Genomic DNA, 23,255 nt, shown 5'->3' with positions numbered 1-23,255 from the left:
CAACCAATTATGGGGGTTCAGATATATCCCCCCTCAGCTTTATTCAGATATTATTGACATATGTCAAATATCTTTCTTATTCTTTGTGAGCCTCAATGTCTTCATCTGTAAAATAAGATGAAGTCCCTTCCTGAACTAGTATTTTATACCTCTTGATGGACTAGGATGTTAAAGGGTCTGTTATCTTAGTAAATGCAGCCAGGACTGGGCCTTGGCCTCTGATGTATATCTGTGTGTCGTGTGTGTGTTTCTTACAAGGAACACTATGCTAATATTATATCCTGAGATAGAGCTGAAAGAGCAGATAGGAGAAGAAACACCTTCTTAGCTGGAAAAAGAGAATAACAAGAAGAAGGATGGAGATGATGGCAGTGAGGTGGGAATGGGTAGCCAAAGTTGGTGTGAATGAGAAAGTTAGAGGGAACTGAGTGTTAAAAATCCAGAAATGACAACATTGAAACTATTGGATCACTAAAAATAGTGATTAGTAAGAGTTTATTGTGCACATAAAAACAGTTCATGAACTGGGAACTCTTAAACGGACAGTTAGAATGAGGCTCAGAGGTATATTGTTATAAGATAGCTTATATAGTAAGAATGCAGAGGCTGTTTATTATTTACAGTGATTTGTTATAGCATTAGAGTTTCCTAATGATAGAGGTTTGGTTAAAACTGGCCACCTCATGCCAGTTTGGGGGAACAGCTTAAGTTTTGTTTATGATTTTCAAAGGCACTTACAAGATGCAGCCCAATGTAATTTTTTCTTGTTTTGCAGATTTGGTTGAGTTTAGCTTCAGTAATTTTCTTAATAGCATAATCAAAGATTTCATTGTCATTATCTATTTTAAAATCTGTGTCATTATATATAGGAGTTCAGTCTCCATCATCTGAGTCAAACCAAAGGGTGTGATTAAAGAGTGAGTCCAGAACATGTCCTAAATCAAGTCCAGTACCATTAAGGTTTTCTATGCATAGGGACAGATTGCCAGCAATGAAGTTTACAGTGATTACAGCCATCCTTTGGCTTCTGAAGCTTCCTCTCAATGGCAGATTAATTGGCCATCAGTATTAACTGAATGGCCAAAGGATGGATACTAAATCTTTCTGTGAGGCCATTTTTCCTGTCATCCAAGTGTGTGTAAAACCTGGTTCTAATATTAACTGAGGGCTCCCTGAGCATTTAAGTGGCTACACTTAAATAATAATAACATAACAATCATTTTGATTAGTAAAGTAGGGTATGCATTGAATGGTGGACCTTAGTGGGTGGAGAAAATCCCTAACAGAAAAAGGAAAATGAGTTTGAATGTTTTGTGTTTGTAAAATAGCAATATCACAATAATTGTTATAAAAATAAGTCCTGGAAGAGAATGGGGAATCCAGCAGAATCATGTTCTGTGATCTTGGGTGTAAGCTGTCTACCTTGTGTTGTCATCTGCTTTGAGGGAAGATTTTTTTTTTTCCTGGAAATCTTTCATTTTAAGTCAGATGAAGGTTGACAAGTTCAAGAGTCTGGTGGTGGTACGGGGAAGCTTCTCTTCAGTTGAGAGACATGGATCCAAGTTTCAATATCCTGTAATTTAACTGCTGTGTGAGAAATTTTAAAAACCTGGTAGGCCCCTTTCCATCAAGGTTCAGGTGGTGTTTTGCATTGATGTCTCTTCCAGAATACCTAGTCTCCAGGTTCCAGTGTAAGGGATACAAAGTCCTTATCAGACCAAGGATCTCTGAAAGTCTCCTTGACCTGTTGACTGTAAGCTTTTGAATATTGTGTTAGTGCCCTACAGTATTGGGTCATATTAGAATTTACAAGGGCAGGATGTGCATGGGGTTCTCTTATCAAAGGCATTGGTTGTCCAGTGGTGATTTCACAAGGGTGGTAGTTTATGTTTCCCAAAAGGTGTTGACCTCATTGTCATGAGGGCTGAGGGTAGCACTTTAGGCCAAGGTATTCCTGTGTTTTCAGTCAGTGTTGCCAATTTAAATTTTAGAATGCCATTGGTACATTCAACTTCCCTAAAGACTGAGGCTGATTGGGACAATGATAATGCTATAATGTTTGAATAACCTTGGTTAGTTGTTTTAAAACCTGTCTAGTAAAGTGAGTCCCTCTAACATTTGAAATTTCATTTGGGATTCCCCACAATGGAAAAACATTTTCTAATAATTTCTTGGCTACAATGTTGGCATCACCTTTCCAACATGGGAAAGCTTCTATCCCTCTAGACACACCATTACAAGTACATATTGCTAGCCCCTAAAGGAGACAATTGAAAAAGTTTAATTGTAAATATTCAAATGGTCCAGACAGTGGGGGAGCAGCCCCTGGAGTTACATTAATGGTTTTACCCATGTTATATGATTGACAGTTTAAACATTTATTATAAACGTGTCTTACTAATGTAGAACAACCATATCACTAATATTTTTTCATAATTTGAGTCATTTTGTCAATTCCATTGTGGGTAGTCTCGTAAAGTGCTTGCAAGAGTGGTAGTTTGAGGGATTCAGGAAGCACCAGACAGCCATTTGGGCCCTCCGAAAGTCCTCTTTTTTATGTTAAATATTCATCCTTCTTCATGACACTTTTGTATCTTTCAGCATCAGATACAATTTTTTGCCTATTACACAAATTGTCTTAAGTAATCTGATTTGGCTCTACTGCGGACGGTAGGTTGTGGAAATTCAGGAAAAATGGCTATGTGCCATTTTATGGAGTTCATTTAAATTACAAAGTTTTGGTACCTTAGTAATTTCTTGAGTAGTAGCCTTAGCATGAAAGTGAGCCATCACATTTCCCTGGTATTCAGGGTCTGATCAGTGGGTATGAGCCTCAATTTTTATGATAGCAACTTGTGAGGGCAATAATAGTGCAGAGAGGAGGTCAGCAACCTGAGGTCCATTTTTATAGGTGTATCACTGGACTTAAAAATCTCCTCCGTTCCCAGAGCATACCAAAGCCATGGACTACTCTGAAGGCATACCTGCTATCAGTGTAGATATTTGCAGTTTTTTCTTTTGCCAATTCACAGGCTCAAATGAGGGTAAACAGTTCTGTAGGTTGAGCTGAATTAAACTGAGGAAGGGACTCCTCTTTCTAACAGTTCGTGTTGAGTAGTTACAGTATATGCAGCTTGATGTTCCCCTTCAGAATTTGTGGCATAGGAGCCACCAACACGGAGTACTAAATCTGGGTTGGCTAATAGGGTTTTCTGTAACACTCATCTAGGAGTTAGATTTGGGGAGCCAAATTCAGCACAGTTGAGTCTCTCTCTGTCAGGTAAGCGTAGGCAGGTAACAGGGTTTAAAGAGCGGCAGCAAAGAATGCTCAGATTAGGAGACAGAAGTAGAATCTCATGTTAATCTACTAGCTAAGAAATGGTGTGTATGCTCAATGTTTAGCAAACTTTCTACAACATGAGGAACCTGTAAATTTAATTCACTTCCCTGAACAGGTTTCAAGGAGGATTCCACAAAGGAATTTAAAGGCTGCAGCTACTGCCTTTAAACAATTTGGGTATGCCCGGGCCACTGGACCCAATTGTAGGCTATAGGTCTATTTTTTTCCTCCAGGTTTTTTGCATAAGAACTTCTAAAGCCTGATTATTACATTCCTAAACAAACAGCATGAAAGGTTTAGTGTAGTTGGCGGGGTTTGGGGGGGTGGCCGGTCCCAATGCAGGAGGATTTTGTAAAGCCCGTTAGTTTCAGTAAAGCCTTTCTCGTATTTTGTTTCCCAAGGAAGAGGTTCCTGAGTGTTATTTTTAGTCAATTCCTACATAGAGTGGAGTAGCTAACAAGGAAAAGTTAGGGATCCTGGCTTGTCAATATCCTGCAGGTCTGAGGAAACCTCTAAGTTCTTAGTCATAGGTTGGGTTACTTGGGATGGTACTTATTCTTTCTGGAGACAGAAAGTGTCCTTTTACAGATAAATCATGACCTAGGTAATGTACCTTTCCTTGTGAAAACTGAAGTGTATCTCACGAGGCCTTATGGCCTTTATAAACCAGTTGTAACAAATATTTTGAATTAACTTCTGAGTTCTCTCTAGATGAGGAACACAGAAGTAAGTCATCTGCTTATTGAATCAAAGTAGAATTTCTGAGATTTTGCAGTGTGCTTAAATCCTTAATGCGTCTGAAGCAGCAGTAATAATAGTATTTTTCTGTACTTATATTACATTTGAGAAAGGCTTTTATACATAATAGCTGATAAATGTTTACTGAATGTATCATTTTCTAGATACCATATTAGGCACCTGGAATCAATAAGATCTGGTCTCTTCCATGGAGAAACTCAAACCGGTGGGGAAGAAAATTATACGAATTAGATAGCTTCAACAGAACAGTCTAACTGTTCTAACCTCTGGGTGTTTTGAAAGCCCAGATGAAAAGAGTGTAGGACAAGGCCATCTCTTCCTAAGAAGCTGTCACCCATTGAGATGAATTTCTGAGGACAATCCCATTTCACAGACCTCCGCACAAGTGAGTGCAGGGTCCTTCTTTTTTTTTTTTTTAATTAATTAATTAATTAATTTATTTTTGGCTGTGTTGGGTCTTCATTTCTGTGCGAGGGCTTTCTCTAGTTGCGGAGAGTGGGGGCCACTCTTCATCGTGGTGCGCCGGCCTCTCACTGTCGCGGCCTCTCTTGTTACGGAGCACAAGCTCCAGACGCGCAAGGCTCAGTAGTTGTGGCTCACAGGCCTAGTTGCTCCGCGGCATGTGGGATCCTCCCAGACCAGGGCACGAACCCGTGTCCTCTGCATTGGCAGGCAGATTCTCAACCACTGCGCCACCAGGGAAGCCCAGTGCAGGGTTCTTCTTAAGGGAAGGGTTTTCTGCGTCAATGGAGAATCCATAGGCTCCCTGAGAGGACACTTAGGACAGGAACACAGGGAGAGATGAGTGGAGGTTTGCAAGCACTTCTTTTTTCCATTATTGAAGAACTGTTTATTGAGAGCCCCCTCTGTGTTTGCCTGTGTGCATAAGATGAATAAAAAACTCCCAGCACTGAAAGAATTCTTAGCCTAGTAACCAGTATAGCTGCTTAATGACATGAGAATTGTTGGACAGAAATGTGAATAAAGTATAGGGTGGGTTAAAAGGCTCAAAGGGGGTTTTATGCTACCTGACCTGCCTTGATCCCCATTCAGGCTCCTTCCAACACCTGGATTGCCTGTTCCAGACCAGCGACTCTGGGCCTCAGGCAGATTTCCGCTTCTCAGAAAACAAATAGCACCTGTGCTTCCTGCTGGCAGGATACAGACAACACTGCCTAGGTCTCCAAGAGAAAATGGTGAAATCAGAAGCCATTGGTTCTGCTCTGCCACATCTGTAGAAACACAGAGGATGTCAAGTTGGTCTTATAAGTTCACCATTACCAAAGTAATGAATGATAATCTGTCTTCATTTTGATAAGTTAAATGCTTTATAGGCTTTGCTCTACTCATCCCAACATTTAAAATAAATTTCAATCCTGACCGTATTTCTAAAAAGGCAAAGAAGTTAAATGACTCTCACTTTGCAGATAAGGAAACTGAGGCACAAAGTAGTAAAGTGACTTCTCAAGTTTGCAGTGGGAGGACAGAGTGCATTGGGCTTGCTGATTCCTGCTCATACATCTAACCACTTTGCCTCCCTCAGGAACAAGATAAACTAAAACCTTCTCTTCTACTCTATGTAACAAATAGTAGTTATATTGGCCAAGATATCATGGGATTCTAAATTAGTTCAGAACATTTTTTGGAGATCATATTTTTCAGATCATTCTTTTGAACCCTACGGGCAAAACTGTAGCAGTTACACTGGAGAATACAGAAGCAATAGTGTATAGTGATTAAATTAAGGGCTTGAGGATGTCTTGCCAATCAAGCCTTGGCTGTCTATGGAAAAGACACAGATAGGTCCATTCTGGTGAAAGAAGAATCCCGCTGCCTAGACAAGTGGTCTCTTCTCTCACATAATGATTTTCCTTTCAACTTTTCAGTTAACACCTAGCTTTGTTTACTGTATTGAAGTGGATTATAAGCTGAAGAGAGGAACTGGGAGCAGATTTTGCAGTAGAATTAGAGAAGAAAGCCATTTTCAGAAGTATAGGGTAGGGAGAAAGATGATCTGAGAAGGGGTCTTTTACACAGAGAAACTCTTTTGTTTTCCTTCCATCATTCTCTTTACCACATTCCGGTCACTAAACACGTGCTAGAGTTCAGCGTGGAGGCTCTTCCGGTGAAATTCTCAAAGCACCTTCTGCTGAAGTGCCATAATCTATCAGTCACCCCTCTCCACCCTTACTGTTTCTTTCCCACCTTAGGAAATATTCCTTGATCCAGGATCAGGCTCGAGAGTTGACCCACCTGCGGGAAAAGATGAGGATTGGGAGGGCTGTCTCTTCCCTTCTCCTCCAACATGTCAAGAACACAGTGAAGACCTTTGAAGAGCTCCTCAGTAGTAATAAGATCGACTACTACATGGAGCAGCGTTTCCGTGAGCAGCTGGCCAAGGGCAGCCAGCTGGCGGAGAGCCTGGCCAGCAAATTCAACACAGGTAATCGGGCCCCAGGGCTCAGGAGGGCCTTTCGTCCCTCTCAAGGACCTACGCTCACACAGGCCCACACTCATCCACAAGTGACTTTTCAATCTGGGGTCCTGCTTTGTAATCACCATCTTGGGGCCAGAGTCAGGACTGGCTGTTTAGGAGCAGCAGAGAGGCACACAGGGTTGAGGAGGCCATGGTGATTCCCAGCTCCTCCATCTCTCATGGAATATGGTTGCTATGGCAGGAGGTATCAGTGGGGGGACAGCATTTATCTGAAACTAATTGGCAGAAAGAGAGGTGTAGTAGGGGCAGCTGGTTGTCGTGAAAAGAGCCCTAAACTAGGAATCTAAAGACTCTTGCTCTAGCCTGTATGTGATCATTACTAGTTCTGGACATATTCATATTCCTTTTGATATCTGTTTCCTCACCTAAAAAATTAGGTCAAATAATACCAGCCCCTAAAGTTTGCATGATTGTTCTTAGGATCAAATAAACAATGTGAATCAAAGTACTTCAAAAGACTGATAAAAGAATCATGCTGATTTGGGAATGGTTTAGGCGCTCTATGTATTAGTACCTTTTGTGGAATATTTATTTCAGGAGCCTTTTACATAGAAAATTGCCCGGAGACCTGAGGGCACATAGTAAGAGCAGGCTTGAGGCCACTGTGCAGGCTCTTGGTGGCAGATGCAGAGGTGGGACAGGGATGTCTGTCACCTCTACAGAGGCAGGAGTAGGTTCTGCGTGAAAGCTGTGATGGGACACACAGACACGGGACTGGGAACCAGCCTTGTGGCAGGACTTGGAGGCTCTGGCTGGGGTGGTCCAGAGGCCAGCTGGACAAGTATCCCATGATCTGTGGGAAAAGAGACACTTTCAGCTTTTTACTCTGACTCAGGGCAGAGCGAGTAGAGATGATGATCTTCATGGTGGGTTCAGGAAAGTCTGCCAGACAAGTTCTCTAAAGACTCAACCCAGTGTCTCCTGAGAAAATTCAGAGTATCCTGGACTTGAGTGTCAAGCAGCTATGTGTCTCTGATCCCAGAGAGAGAACCCAGTGTGTGTTTGTATTTGGTAAATGAGAGCTGTTTAAATTATGACTGGTCCTTTTTTTAATTTGCTTTTCAGATGACTGTATAAGTAAGAAGAATCAAAGACAACAGGTGCTGCGGAACCTCAGGTAACTCCAAATTTTCAGGGGCTATGAAAGATATAATCTGGTAAAGTATCTAGAGCAAAGGCCAGAAGATCAAAGGAGCAGGAGCTCTCACCCTCTGTAAAAAAAACAAACAGCTGATTATACCATTACACCATTATGTATCCTTAGTGACAAAGTGGTCTCATTTCCTATTTTTTTAATTTATTTTTCTTTTGGTTCCAAGTCTCGTATTAATTCACTAATTTAGTAATATAGAGCTGCTCTAGCCTAACTCTCCAGTCTTAGGAGTCTCCTGTACTCCCAGGGATCACCTCTGATTTCCCCTAGATCTTTAAAAACTGGAGTGAGATTATATCTGATATCTTCAAGTGTGACCCAACGAGTGCTGGCAGATGTTAAATGGCTACAAATTTTCTTTGAAAGAAAAAAGTTTTATACTATAAATATGACATAGATAGATTTATACTGTGTATAACTATACTTAGGGAAAGAGGTCTAGAAACTACAAGACACCCAGAAGGCAACATTGCCTCAGGAAGCAGTTTTAAATACTATTCAATGGATTATGTCACAGAGTACGTTGAAATCTTACGTGCCTCTGGGTGTCTTGTGAAGGAACCGTAAGTGTTAAAGAGCCTGATGGGTCTTCTGTCTTTCTCAGGATGTTTGTGGCCAAGGCACTGGACACTGTTGTTCTCTCCTGCCTCCCAACTCTCTACCCCCAGATGGAAATGGATTGTTTGGCTTCTTCCCTAAAGGAACAGTCTCCTTGACTCCTGGGGCCTCTCCTGTGAGCCCCCTGGTCAATACAGCTGTGGTGTTCGGGTGACTTTCACTTTTCCTTCTGTCTTTCTTACCCCTTAGTATCTTAAGGGAGTTGCAGAAGAAGGGTAAAATGACGGAAGTCCTAGAGACCAAGCAGGATGCCCGGCCCCAGACTAGGCCCCAGACCCGCTCCAGCAGCCATGCCCAGTCCGCTGCCCATCGCTCCTCTAGCAGCACGTCCCCACTGTCTGATGAGCAGGAAGTGCGCCCTGCAGTGGATGTGGCCAGTAAGTATCCAGAGAGCCTCCAGTTTCTGGGTGCCCACTTATTTGTCTAGACCAAGAGGAGGCATCTTGGCAGCCAGACCCTGCAGATCCACTGTGTTGTGTTGTGTTGAGCACAGGCCCCAAGGGTGTCAGATAGCTTTTCTCCATTCCTAGTCCCACACGTCGTCAGCCCCCAGACCCCATCAGGCACATACATGGTGTTGGACTTGAGGGGAGGGGTCATGAATTGGGAACGGGAGGGGACAAATGCTCCTCATCACTGCAACACAGTCGCGTCATGTTTCAGACTACGGATGCAAATATCATTAACATTGGGCCTCGGATCTTGGAGTCTTTTGGGTAAACAGCCACAGTTCCTATTTTCTATTCACCACTAAATATTCTCTATCATTTGTGGATTTACAGATCCCACTCATCATTCTAATAATTCAGCTGTAATATCCTCTAAACCATCAGTAACTGGGACTGGCTGAATCCATCACCAGCATGCCCCTCTCCAGAATTCCCCAAGGAGGGCTCTTAGGTAGCCTTGCTAGGGATAGGAGGAGGAGAGTAAGTTTAAAATCAAACCTTCATTTTCTCCTGCTAAGCCTTCTCTTTATTTTCCCTCCTGAGAAAAGCATTTGAATTTTTAGGCAACTGTATGAGTCAGATTCTGGTGTGAACAACCAGGGACCAGGAAACCATCCTTAGTCCCTGGCTATATCTGGGGTTTTTTTGCTTTTTTTTTTTGTTTTTTTGTATTTATCTGAACTGACTATTTTAGGCATGAATAAGCCATAATGGGTTTTGACCTGGTACTATTCCTGTTTCTCATTTTACCCTGAGAAGCAAAGCAGCATAATGTTTCCTCACGAGTATAGCAGCCGAGGGAAGACAGGAAGTACACCTTTATTGGGCACCTATTATGCTTGTATTATTGACCACTACACATATGTTGCTTCATTTAATCAAGACAGCAGTCCTCTTAAGTTGGTGCTGGTGTTCTGATTTTACAGCACAGCTAAGGACACTGAGGCTTGGTGAAGTAAGGGAACTTACTGAAGACAGCCCAGCTTGGGGTAACGTTCACTGTGAGCCTGCCTGACCCTAAAGCTTAGACTGTCCACTGAACTGCAGCCTGAGCATTCAGGGACCAAGCAGGGAGGGAGTCACTCCTTTGCACACCTCTTTTCTCTAGGCTTCTGGAGCGAGGGTTTTCCCCATTCCACTCTTTCTGCCCCTATGCCCCACACTAAGGCCTAGCCTCTGCAAAGGAGACAAGACCCTAGACACATTGCACTTCCACCCATGAATTTATAAATGAACAGGCTGCCCTTGATATGTATGTGACATCATCCAAGGGCCAATGGGAGTTTTGAGTGCATCCTTGGACTCAGTTGCCCATAGGCACTTGGTTCCACCTCAGCACTGCCCTGAGGGACAGCAGGAGAAAGGCAAGTACACCTTCTCCTTACCTGCAATTCCTGCCACTACTTGTAAGAATGGCCACATTAAAATGTGGCCGCTGGAGTGGCACTCTCAGAAAGTATCAGCCTTATTTTCTGTTATTCCTATCTTTTCTGAGGGAGACTGAAGCCCTTCTTTTTCCCATCTGAAGTCATTATTTTCTCAGAGGGGCAATGGCTTATCACTACTCCTTCTTTGCTTTTGGGGTCAAAATTTCTAGGGTAGTTAACAAATGGTGTGTGGCAGATGTGGCAGCTTCACCGTGAGGCTGAATTCCTCTCACAGGAGGCTCTTCTCTGCTGCTTTCCACATGCCGTGTAGGGCACGTTCCCTGTGTTGTGTGGCCAGGGGAGAATGGGACAAGAAAACGCTGATCACTGTTAACTGACAGACTTGAACCCTCCTACGCTCTTAGCTGAGAGTAAGCTGATTTTCTGGGGAGGGGATAAAGGGGCTTTGAAAGGGGTTGGGAATCACATCTTGATTGAGTTCCTACTTTAAGTGAGGCTTTGAACTGAAGGCTTTACTCTTTATTTCACTGTGATGTTAATTACATCTGGTATTATGTAAACTGGGGAAGGATACTGACTTAAGTAGGCAGTTCCCTAGAGGAACTTGGCTTGGTTGAGGGAAATAGGACCTCACTCCTCCCTGCTTAGAGGAGAAACCCGACTACTCTGTGGACCTTGATAATAATCCTTGAAAGCGGCGACTCTTGAACTTTTCTCTGAATTATGGCCCTGCCACCTAGCCAGGTTTTTTTCTAAAGGGAGCCAGCAAAGGACAGGATGATGTTCTCATAGCATCGTTGAGCCGTAAGATACCATATATTGTTTGGTTCTACAATCCCCCATGCAGAAATACCCCAGTCATTCTTTGGACAGGAGCCAGACAATCAGCTATATTTAAGAATTATTTTTACAGTCTCATGAGCCATTCTGGGTGGGATGCAACTCACCACTTGCTTTCCTCAGACACTCCCTCAGCCTCAGAAGGCGTCCAGCGTAAGCTGAGGCAGGAGGAGCGGGAGCCACCAGGAGTGAGCCACCCTGTCTAGGTTTTCTGCACATCCGCCAGAAGTAGAGGCCATTTTCCCTTCTTCATCCTCTTCCAACAACCGCAGTACAGAACAACCTCAGGAAGGACTAGCTGCTCTGTTGCTGGCAAGAGCATAGACTGTTGGGTGAGTGGATCACCTGTTCACAGACCAGCAAATTGCTTCATCTCCTTAGTCTCATGACTTATACGATTGGCAATGAGTCCTGCTATTGGAGGAGACATTTCTGAAGTACCTCCCTGGGAACATTCCAGCATTTTGGGGATCATAGAGGGAGCTAGGAGAGGGGCCCCTGTACTTTTCCTGTGTGTGCACTGTGACCCTCAGACACTACATCTAACAACTACTTCTTGATATCATAGGCCAGGAATGCCAGTAACCTTGGGGTGAAATTTATGGTCCTTGAGAAATGAGTTTTTAGCTGATATTCAGCACTAGGCTGGAGGTCACTGATATCCACCTTAGTCTTCATTCCACGAATTACTGCATTAGTTTTCTAAGGCTGCTGTAACAAAATATCACAAACTGGATGTTGAAAACAACAGCAGTTTGTTCTCTCACAGTTCTGGAGGCTAGGAGTCTGAAATCAAGGCGTCAACAGGCCATGCTCCCTTTTCCTTGCCTCTCCCTGACTTCTGGTGGTTGCAGGAAGCATCCTTTGCCTTGAAGATGCATCACTCCCATTTCTGCCTCCACCGTCATGTGGTCTTCTCCCCTGTGTATCAGTCATGTTGGATTCAGGGTCCACCCTAATCCAGTATCATCTCATCTTAACTAATTATATCCATAAAGGTCACAGTCTGAGGTTCCAGGTAGACATGAATTTTTGGAGGATACTATTCAACCCAGTATAATTATTTTTAAAACACTTCATTTCTGACTTCTCAGTTTGTTTCTCACTCATATTCCTTTCTGGACAGATGTCAGCCCAGCCACTCCTGCTGATTCAGGTTCATTGCCCAGCAACCATTCAGAAGCCATGTCTGCTCAGCCCTTCTATCCTTTGAGTGGCACCACACAGCTGAGTGGGACACCAGACCCTGGGCTTCATGGCAGCAGTGGCCCATGGGACGAGATGAGGCCTCAGAAGATGAATGCATCTGGGAACCTATCCTCCTTCTCCTCTTTATACCAGCCCAACTCCAAGCCCTCTGGTAAAATACAAAGGAGCAGTTGGTAAAATAGAGCCCACTGACAGGAATGACACATTCCTTTCCTGGCCATATGTTGTTTTGTTCCTCTGTTAGACCCTGGCTCACAGAAATGGGTGAGAAGATGAAAGGCAACATCCCGTGGGTCAGCCAGAGAATGAAGTCCCAGCTCAGTGTTGGTCCTTTCTACATGCCTCTCCCATTTCCCCTACCTAGGGACTCACTCTGGGCAGGACAATAAAGGAACGCACTCTGAGGCACTCTGTAGGGAGGATGAGTTGCCTCACGTTTGTGTGTTCCCTTCCATGGGGAAGGTAGGTCTTCCTTAGGTCAAGGGCTATTGCAGGATGGGAGACTATTTCTATACACACACACACACACACACACACACTTTGTATACAACTATAAGCCAGTCCTGCCTCTCAAACTTTGCCATTGGGTTTGGAGCCAGGCATGCTGGCACCCAGTGGCTAGGGGTACAGCTGTGTAGAGGAATGCCTTGAAGCAGCTCAGTTTCTGGGATGCAGACAGTGCAACAATACAACATTTGAAATTCTCAGAGAAAAACCTGGCTCTAAGCAAGATGTCCTGGTGGATGAAGCTAATTTTGGTCTTTCTACCCTTTCCTTTGTACATCTTTTTCTCTCCTTGAAGGTGTTCCTTTCTCTCACTCCTCCTTCAGGCCCTGATACCTCCCCAGGCTCTTCCTTGTCACTTCTCACCAAAGGAAAACACTCAGTGTCACTCATTATTCACAGCCTGATCTAATTTCATCTCCACTTACCTTAGTCTTTCTATCAGTGAGTGGATGTTAAAGGTTGTTCAGTCATGGATCATAGGGTAAGAGAGGTCTGAGGTAGAGAGGGAGGCCCTCTGGATTGCTGCCTAAGGAAGTAGACACACTTTCTCATCGTCAGGCCAGTCCTACCTAGAGGACTTTAGCGGCTTCTCACCATTGTTCGCCAGCCCAGTGTCCATCTCCCTCAGGTGTACTCAGCTTCTATCTGGGAGGAGGCCTTGTGGAGTTCTAACAGAGGGCTATCTTGTGATTGAGAGCCCAGGAGCTCTTTAAACGAAGTTGCCTGGTGTTTCCTGGGTGCCCAGGTGTGAGGAGGAAGTTGACGGAAGTATAGATATGGGCAGGGATCTTGCAGGGAGACCCTGGGCAGAACCCCCCACCTGCCCATGCGTGACAGCCTTCCCCATTTCCTACCTTTCCCATGTCTTGGTGGTATGCAACAGGGGCCGACCTGCTGGAAAAGAATCTTGTTGAGATCCGGAACCTGCGCCAGCGCCTGGAGGAATCCATATTCATCAATGACCGCCTGCAGGAGAGGCTGGAATATGTGCTCAGCAATGCTCACCAAGGAAAAAGTAAGAAAGGCACCAAAACCTCCTGGTTCTGTCCACATCTAGGGAGTTTCAAGAGAGCATATAGGTTTGCAGTTATAAAACACATTGGTGTGCAGTACTCCACTCTTCCTCACAGTCAGCCCAGAGAGGGAAGCAGGACAGGCACTATTGTCCCTACTTTATAAATACTGACCCCAAGTGGCTTGCCCCAGGCAGGGCTAGTTTTCATCCTCAGGGCTGTCTGATGTGATGCCCCTTCTTGTGACTCCCTATACTACCTGGTGCTGCCCCTGGGCTTGTGGCCTGACTGTCAAATGGTAGAGCCAAGGCTTCCATGGTGCCCACTTCAGCAGAGGGAGGACCACATCCCACCTTCATGTTACTACCACATGCCCTGGATAGCACCTGCCACTCCCCCGCCCCATGCAAGTGGCCCATATTTCCACACTTTCCACCCAGATGTTCTTGCTGGAAGACCAGTACTTCCACATTCCTTCTCCCTTGTCATGATCAGAAAAATGGTGACCAGAGCCCCTACAACATCACAGCAGCAGCCAATTAGGGGGAAAGACCCTGTTCTACAACTGCAGCCATTGACATGAGTGTGTGGCCCGTCATGGACTCAGCCACATCATACTATTGTCCCAGTGCATGAGGCTCCCAGGTCTTCTGTTTGGCTAGGGCTGAAACTTTGGTGAATGCAAGGAACTATATCCTTGAAAGAATCTGTTACCCAAATGTGTGACTTGACTGGGTTGTTTTTATTCCCTGAGACAGTATCCACCTTTGGCTTCCATGGTTAGAACCCAGAGTCCATGCCTCAGCTCTATAACAAGAAAAGGGCCTTCAGGGAAGCCAGCTGGAGTTTTCAGGGCACTTCCATATTCCTCCTTTCCACAGCAATACTCTGCTGCAGAATCAAAGAGAAGAGGGTGGAGAGTACAAAAATTGCCCAAACCCACACAGCCCAATCTAGATAAGGCTACTTCTTGTGAGATCCCACCTACAAGTCCCTAGACTCACAAGCTCTAGGTGTGAATAGCACTGAGAAATTCACATTTCATGTATAAGTCCCTTCTCCCATCTTTGCAGATAACCAGAGGATCGCTGGCTGTGAACTGAACACCAGCTTGGTGTCTCTTTCTCTCCCTTTCCCATTTCCAGCTGAGTGTGAATAAGGAGGGAAAAGAATGTCAGTTTCTGTTTGGAGCAGTCAGTGAAGAGAGTTCCCTAAGTCCCTCCAGACTTCATTGCAGCTCTGTCTCTCCCTCCCCAGGCACTGCACAGCCAGCTCCAGATGTCTCCCTCGCAACCCCTCATTCATACACTGAGAGTCACTATTCTGGCTCTGGTAAGGACATCTTGTGACATGACAACAGGAGGGTCTAGAGATATGTTCTCCAGATTTTCCAGCCCTATCCAACAGCATTCGTGGGTGTAAACTTGGAGGCATCAGACATTACCTTTAAATGAATGGATCAAGTTAATAAATTATTATTTAAAAATTGTTTACACATATTTATTGAGTGTCTATAAAAAGTAAAATTTGGGCAGGAAAGAATAAAACCCAGAATGGCCTGAAATTCATAGCAAAGGTTAAAGGAAAAAATACATTTTCTCTATTAGCTATCTCTATTTCAGAGAACTAGACCAGAAAGGCCAATGCTGGGAAAAGGTTGGAGCTATTAAGAGTGGGGCCGTGGGACTCCTTGACCCCCCATTACATGCTTGGAAAGAACAGAGAAACTATCATGTGAAAATATAGTAGGATAAAATCTGAACGTTTATAATGAAGACCATTTACCAGACCCGGGTGCACTCCATTCAACAGAATGACAGAAGCTGCTTCTCAAAGTCATGAAGATCAGAGTTGCCTCAAGCCTGGAAAATAGCAGTTGTCCAATTTTCAGAATGGTAGAAATAATATATTTCAATATATATAGAAGAGTAAATTTTATTTTGATCTTTTTCAAACTAAAAATGGATTGGTATTAATTAGATGACATGTAAGCACATAGAAAAGATGGGCACTGATAAGAAGAATGGGTTCACCAAGAGCAAATTAAGCCATATTAATAACTTACCAGGTCAGAAGAATGCCCAGAGAGCTGAGTCAAGGATAAAATTTAGGCCCATGTGCTCTATATTGGTCATGGCATAACTCGGTTTTAAGAGAACTTCTAGTTGCCAACTAAGAGACATAGTTTTGCTGGTTTTCAGAGGATGACAGAGTATTTCATGAAAAAAGGTACATGAGAAGAAAAGATTCTGAATACAGTATATCATCAAATATTGGAACAGCTGCCATGTGGAAATGAAATTAGACTATGGAGTTAGAGGGCAGAATGAACACCAGTAGGTGAAAGTGACGTGAAGGCCAAGGTGGACTTGATGATGAGAGCCATTTCTACCAACTAGAACTGTCCAATGACAGAAGTAGCATGCCTCATAGTGGAGAGAGCTCTCTGTCCTTGGAAGTATTCAAAACCAGAGTAGATGTTTCCTCATGAAGAATGTCTGAGAGTGAATCCTTGAAAGGAGAGCTTGCTAGATGCCTAAGGCACAATCCAACTGTAGGGTTCTATGATTCTTTAATCGATATTCATGGCTTGGTCTTTTAAATAGTTCTATTGCATAGTTTTTATGTGCTTGTCTTTACTGGATGCTACCTTTCTCGGTAGGTTATCACAAAGGCACTCACACCATCTCAATAGCTCTCTTCAACCCCCGTCAACCTCCCACAAATAAACCTGGCACATCCCCTGATGCCTCAGTACTAAGCTCAGTTTCCCTGAATTTAGATGCCACTCTTATTTCACTGAACCCAGATAAGTGCAGGTCACCCCAGGGGCCATTATATGGCCCTAGCTCACCTCAGATACCAATAGTGCTGCTTCCCTCCACCTTTGCTTTAGATCTCAATATCAGTGTGGGTGTGACTGGGCTCACCTTCCAGCTGACTGCTTTGCAGTGATGAGAACCCGAATTCCCCCTCCTTTACCCCTTCCCAACCTGGGCTCACCAGAACACTCCAAGGAGATGGAATTCCTGAGGAGGCTCTGCTATCCTCTCTGTCCCAGCTTCAAGGGCTCAAATGGAAGGTAGAGCAAAAGAAGGTGGAGTGATAGTAGCTTTCATAGAACTGGAAGGAGAAGCAACAGGAGAACTTGTATTTCCAGGATGAATGTCCTTCCAGATGAAGACTCCAAATGAAGTGGCCCTCATTTCATGAGCTGGAAGTGACTAGGGCAAGACAAGTGATGCCTACAATTTTAGAATCCAATACATGTATTTGATTGTGGGATACGATCCCAGTACTCACTGGAGGGGTTGTGCAATATAAAGGCTGTGCTTTATATTATTTTCCTAAAAGAATAACAAATTCCGACATCTTAAAAACATCTGGCCCCAAAGATTCAAATAAGGTGTCATGAGCCTCTGCTGTATTAATTACAGCTGCTTGTCCCCACTATCTGCAGGAGGTTCTGGTTTGCCACTACTTTTTTGGTTTTTGCTTTAGGCAAACAATGTAGGCTCTCAGGTATTTAAGCCAGTCCCAAATTCCTCATTTCTAACACCATAATAACAAAATCTACCTCATGTGGTTGCTGGAAGCATTAAGTGAGTGAGATAGTGAGACAATGCCAAGCAACATAAGAATCACTGAATTAATGGCAATGCATATTCATTATATATAAGATCTATCCTGTTTTGGGGTACATTGAAATGTACAAAGTGCCTTCACATGAATTTTTATTCCATGTGGTGTGCGTCCATTTTTTTGCACTATCACATCCCTCTGGGCTCAATCTTCTTTGCTTTCTCAGGAGGGCATTCTTAGCCCTTCTCTTATACTTTCAGTATTCTTTCTCAATCTAATCTCCCCTGTCTTCAAAAGAAATGTGGATACTGCCCTCAGCAACCCAATCTCCTTACATATTTAGTTTTTTGGGGGGATAGGGGTGGGGATGGGGGCAGGGGGACCTGTGCCAGGCAGCTTGTGGGATCTTTGTTCCCCAACCAGGGGTCGAACCCAGGCCTTCAGCAGTGAAAGCACAGAGTCCTAACCACTGGACCACCAGGGAATTCCCAAGTTTCTTTTTAAAAAAAATATAGTGGGCTTCCCTGGTGGCGCAGTGGCCCTGGCCCGGGAAGATCCCACATGCTGCGGAGCAACTAAGCCCATGCGCCACAACTACTGAGCCTGAGCTCTAGAGCCCGCGAGCCACAACTACTGAGCCCGTGAGCCACAACTACTGAAGCCTGCGCACCTAGAGCCCATGCTCCACAGCAAGAGAAGCTACAACGAGAAGCCCGTGCACCGCAACGAAGAGTAGCCCCCACTCACTGCAACTAGAGAAAGCCCGCGCACAGCAACGAAGACACAACACAGCCAAATATATATATATATATATATAGTAGTGTTTAGTTATGTCTTCCCTGTATCCATTCTTCCTGCTCTCCTTGCCTTCCACAATAAGAGCCAGCCCTCTGTCTCAGTCACTGTTGTACATGCTTACATTCCATGCTGGCTTGAGCAAGAAACAATGCCGTACTTGAAAAAGAATAGTTTTAATCAAGATGCTGTCAACAGGATGACTTGTCTCATGAAATCAGCCCAGGACACAGAAGTAATCACATCTGTGGTTCTTGGGTCCACTTATTCCTTATTGCCACTTATAGCTCAAACTGAAGGTAAAACAAAAGGTGAGTGACAGTAGCTTTCACAGAAGTGGAAGGAGAGGTGACAGTTCTACCACTGTACTTATTTCTGTTCCCCATACTTGCCAATCACTAGTACTTTTGTGTAGTCTTACATCTATCTATTCTGGGTTTGGCTGCTATGATGGCCATGATAATTTGCCTTATAGACCTTCATAATACACAGATCTTAATTGACTGAAGGACCCAGCTATGCTTTAAAATCTATCTCTGAGGCCACATCTCCCAAGGGCTGCTCCCTGCCAGTAGCTGAGTGCAGTGAGGATGCAAAGGCAGACCCATTCCTGGGAGACATAGGACTCTCTGTTGGCTGACTTTGGCTCAGTGACTCCACAATAACTTTGATGAATTTAGACTTCATGGCAGGCAGTCTTGGATACTTTCTCTCCCTGTCTTCCTTATTCAGAGTCAGATTTGCTTCATGTTCTAAGGTGTCTCCCATCCTTCCTAAGTACCTTCCTATTTCCTTTCACATAGGTATTTTCCCTAATATAGTCCGTGTATATTTAATCCTGCTCAGCATTTGCTTTTTGGAGAATCTGGAATAACATAGCTGTCACCCTGCCAGCCCCTTCTATGGCTATGTGCTGTGGGCACTTTGAACTCTGCTTTGTTCCAGACATAACTGTCTTGATATTGCTTCCCTTTCCTCACCCTGCCTCACAGCCACAGGGGAGTCTGTGCACTGTTATAATTAGTAGTTTATTTATTAAGCCCATAAACATAGAAGGTGCTGTGTTGATCACCTTTATTAGCTTATAGTCACCTGGCACATACCCATGAGCATAGGACATTCAGAGAGCAGAAAAACCATTAAATCAGAAAGAAATGAAGGTATTTCATACTGATAAATCACGGGAATGCTTAGAGGTTTGGCAGCCATGTAATTTCTCAGCCTTAAAAAAAAAGGTGAAATCTTGCCATTTGCTACAACATGTATAGACTTGAGGGTATTATGCTAAGTGAAATAAGTCATTCGAAGAAAGACAAATACCATGTGATTTCACCACATGTGGAATATTTTTTTTTAATTTTAAAATAAATGAACAAGCTGAACCATACAAAAACAAACACATAGGTACAAAAACAGGGCAATGGTTACCAGAGGGGAAGAGTGGAGGGGGGAGGGAGAAGTGAATAAAGGGAGTCAACTGTACGGCAAGAGATGGAAAGTAAATATTTGATGGTGAGCACACTGTAGTGTATACAGAAGTTGAAATATAATACTGTATGCATAAAAAATGTTATAAACAAAAAAATGAGTAAAATGATATCCTGGCAGGGCACAGAAAGCCAGGCAAGAGCCAAGGGGGCAGCTGCACTTCCCTGAAGGGTCTCTCCCAAGGTAGGCGGTTCTAGCGCTCGGGCTGACCCAAGACCCCACTGCCCACCAAGGCAACCAAGCAGAGTCTGCAGGCCAGCGGGTTCTGGGGGCGGATTACAGCCTAGTTGTGTTCCTAAAAGCTCAACGCCATTCTGGCCTGCACTGTCAGGGAGAGCCAAATAAATTTCCACCTGAAGCTTCTTATGGCCTGCAGAGAACGGGTCAAGAGGGGCCTCCTTGCCAGGACAAAATCTTCCCTTGGCCTTGGAGGACAGGTACCGCAGAAGCTGGTTTTGAGGGAGACGAAGGAAGGGAGCAACAGTGGCCCAAACAGTGATCTTGAGTTGAGATGTCTGCAAGTTACTCTCAAATGGTGTAACAAATCATGTACATGGAGAGAGAGTTAGAATGCAAATATGAGGGAATGTTAAATGGTGCATTTAGGGGAAGAACATATGCTGTTACTATTCTTGCAAATTTTCGGAGGTTTCAAAGTAGGTTTTTTTTGCTTGTTTTTTAAAGGAGTTATTGGTACTCAAGTCCCAAGTTCTCTTTAGATGGACACTGAAAGTGAGGCTGTAGGTATCTGAGATGACCGGAGGAGTGGAGGCGAGGGAGTGCCCAGGCTGCTCATCACATCTCCCCTCTCCCAGCGTGGGAGATGCCTTGGACCATGGGGACCGACCTCAATGGCCTAAGGATTCTGTACAGAGACTTTACTGCATCTGGACATTGGGGCACAGCACACTTCTGCGGAAGAAGTAAAGGCGGCTGCGTGTGACGCCTCAAAAACGAGCTTCCCTAAGCGGGAATCGAACCCGGACCGCGAAGGTGAAAGCGCCGAATCCTAGCCACTAGACGACCAGGGAACTGCATGCAAACTCCTTGTAAGTGATGATAGGAAGCCTACAATGAGTGTCTGCTATCTCCCGCCCTCCCGTTCCGAGTGCCGCACCTCCCTCCAAGGAACTGTACCCGAAGAACGTTCCCTCCCTGCTTTCTCCAAAAGAGGAGCCCCACACGAAAGGCCGAGCACTCTGCGGGACAGTGGACGCGCCCGCGAGGCCCGCCGGGGCCGCAAGTCCCGAGCGAGTTGCCCCATCTGGGCCGCACCTCAGAACTGCCCTGGAGCCGCGCCTTTGCCAGGCGACCGCGTGTGGAGAGCAGCCGCCGGGGCAGGGGCTGTAGAGACAGGAGGGGAGGCGGGCGGGGTGAGACCCCGGGATTCCCAACACCATAAAAGACACCCGGCGGATGCAGGATCGGGGACGGCTGGACGGAAAACGCTTTCAAGCAAGGCTGCGCGCCCAGACCTGGATTCCGGGTCTTCCCCTCACTACCTGCGGCGCCTGCCGTTCTCCCGCCTTAGATGACGCCAACTCCAGGTCCTAAGGCTCCGACCAAGGGTTGTCTGTGACGCAGCGTTTTCCTCAGACCCCACATGCAATTAGTTAGGACTTCGTGTTTGCTTCTCGGTCAGGTGGACTTCGGCCTACACAGTCCCTCCTTTTCGCGACTCTGGACTTGGGCAAACGACTCTCCTGATAAAGGCGGGGAAATCAGTGTAACGCTCGGCTCCCTCACCCTGAACCTCGGATGGGGGCGTTGGGCGACCCTTGCGCTTTTTCCTGGGCTGCGTCCCTCTTCCGGGCCCGTCTTCGAGGCCAGGGGCGAGGCCGGGTGCCCTCAGCGCGCTCCTCTCCCGGCTCTGGAGCCCCGCGCCTTCCCTTGCGGCTGCAGGGAGGCTCCAGGGGCCGCCTGATCGGGTTTGGGGGCCCCAGCGGCGCGGGCGTGTGTTTGTGGTCCCTCGGGGGCCCGCTGTCCCTCCGCCCCTGTCGGGGAAAGGACGACCGCCCTCTCGTCCTGTCCACGTGGGACGGCAGCGCGCCGGACGCGACTGAAAGACGGCGATTCCGTTCCTCTGGCTCCGCGTGGGAGGTGAAAACTGGAACCTGGAGGGGAGGGAAAAGGGGGGAAATCTCATGAAATGTCCTGATCTAAAGCTATTTTCAAGTCCGCCTCTTTGGGGACTCAGCCCTCCAGCGCTGGCGAGGATGCTGCAGTCCGGTCGCACCCTCGACGGCACTTGGAATCGACGCGGAACAAGGCAGAGCCCCACGGCTTGGGGGTCAGTGCGCACGCTGCCCGCGCCTTCCTCGGGGTCGGAGCACTTGAACCTCACGTGTGAAGGAAACGCGGTAACCGCCACACTAAGAAAGAAGAAAAGCAACCGCTGGAGAAAATGGCACATGCTTCCCCAAACTTGTAAAGCTTTACTTTTAAAGGAAACCAGACAGGGAGACACAGACACACAGACAGACAACATTGCATTAAAGTCTTTCAGCAAAAAGAAAGTCTTCTGCCTGCTGGCCGTGTGCTGTGAGGTGAACACGAAACCCCCTCCAGACACCGGCTTTCTGGAAAAACCTCTTTGTCTTCCTAGGTTAAAACCTCTTTGTCTTCCTAGGTTAAAAATCGCTCTCCATGACCTGTTGAAGTGGAAAATTATAAAAGGCAAATAAAAGACGTTTCAGACATTGTAAAAGGTAAAACAAAACTGTTCCTCAAGAAGAATGTCAAGTACGATGAGGGAGGAATGCACAACCGTGAGATCGGCGTGGACCGCTCCTGCGTCCTTCGCGGCTTTCTGCTGGGCCTGGTCTTCAAACGAAGTCAATACAGGCCGGGAAGCGCGGCTCGGCCTGCGTTGATGTTCGATGTTTTTCCAACAGCCAAATGACCTGAGACGTCAGCCTTTGCTACGGTTCCTGCTAAACGTGAAAGTGTGATTAAAGTACTGGACTTCAACTAGACGACTAGAATAAGCCACAGCGGCAGGAACCTGAGGAAGCCCCTTTGCCGGGAGACGCCGGAGAAGGGCTGCTACGAAAGGGCTTGCGAGGAAGGAGCGCGCAGGCCAGGCGCAACAGAGCAGAGGGGAAGGAGGGGAGGAAGGGGTGAGAGGGGAGGGAGGGAGGGGTGGAGGGAGGGAAGGGCGGGTCCTATGGCTCCTGGGTGAATTCGAAGCATCGATCATTTCCGAGAGCCCAGAGCACTGACCGCCTGCGCCGTGAAAAGGGCCACCGAGGCGCGGGTCCGCAGCCTTGGAGGGGCGGTGTCCACGCTGCTGAGATGCGAGGTCGCATGGGGCTCAGGCTCACCTAACCCCCGGCTCCTGCGGCTTCCGGGAGCTGGAGATTCAGCGGGGGCGACCCCTGCACTCGGTGCATAGCTGTGTGTTGGATGCGGGATCGGGAAGTCAAGCTGGGGGGGCCCCAGGGAGCTCGCTTCGGGGGAGGCGAGGAACCCTAAGCCAGGGTCTCTCGGGAGCTGCAGCCTCCTTACCTGAGGGCTTGCCTGTGCTCCCAGGGTCCTTTCCTTGCGAAAATATTTGTGCCTAGTCGTGGCAAGAGATACAGTTCTTGGATGTGTCTTTAAGAAGGCAAGAGGGAGCT

The 23,255-nt window shown here is 45.9% G+C and overlaps 1 protein-coding gene across 3 annotated transcripts in view; it reads left to right on the top strand.

Annotated features, from left to right (window-relative positions):
- The window catches only part of LOC118901745 (myomegalin), a 73,773-nt gene extending 58,538 nt beyond the window's left edge, over positions 1 to 15,235 (top strand). For all 3 annotated transcript variants that reach the window (XM_036865277.1, XM_036865286.1, XM_036865295.1), the window contains exons 3-8: positions 6,310 to 6,542; positions 7,662 to 7,713; positions 8,557 to 8,744; positions 12,171 to 12,404; positions 13,644 to 13,775; positions 15,031 to 15,235. In XM_036865277.1, coding sequence (XP_036721172.1) covers positions 6,310 to 6,542; positions 7,662 to 7,713; positions 8,557 to 8,744; positions 12,171 to 12,404; positions 13,644 to 13,775; positions 15,031 to 15,122 — 931 coding nt within the window. In that variant the 3' untranslated portion in view covers positions 15,123 to 15,235. The remainder of the gene's footprint in view (positions 1 to 6,309; positions 6,543 to 7,661; positions 7,714 to 8,556; positions 8,745 to 12,170; positions 12,405 to 13,643; positions 13,776 to 15,030) is intronic.
- The last annotated feature ends 8,020 nt before the right edge of the window (positions 15,236 to 23,255 follow it).

This window comes from Balaenoptera musculus, chromosome 1 (genome assembly GCF_009873245.2).
Source record: "Balaenoptera musculus isolate JJ_BM4_2016_0621 chromosome 1, mBalMus1.pri.v3, whole genome shotgun sequence".
Taxonomy (NCBI): domain Eukaryota; kingdom Metazoa; phylum Chordata; class Mammalia; order Artiodactyla; family Balaenopteridae; genus Balaenoptera; species Balaenoptera musculus.
Note: the sequence above shows the minus strand (reverse complement) of the source record. Positions and strands in the feature narration are given on the sequence as shown.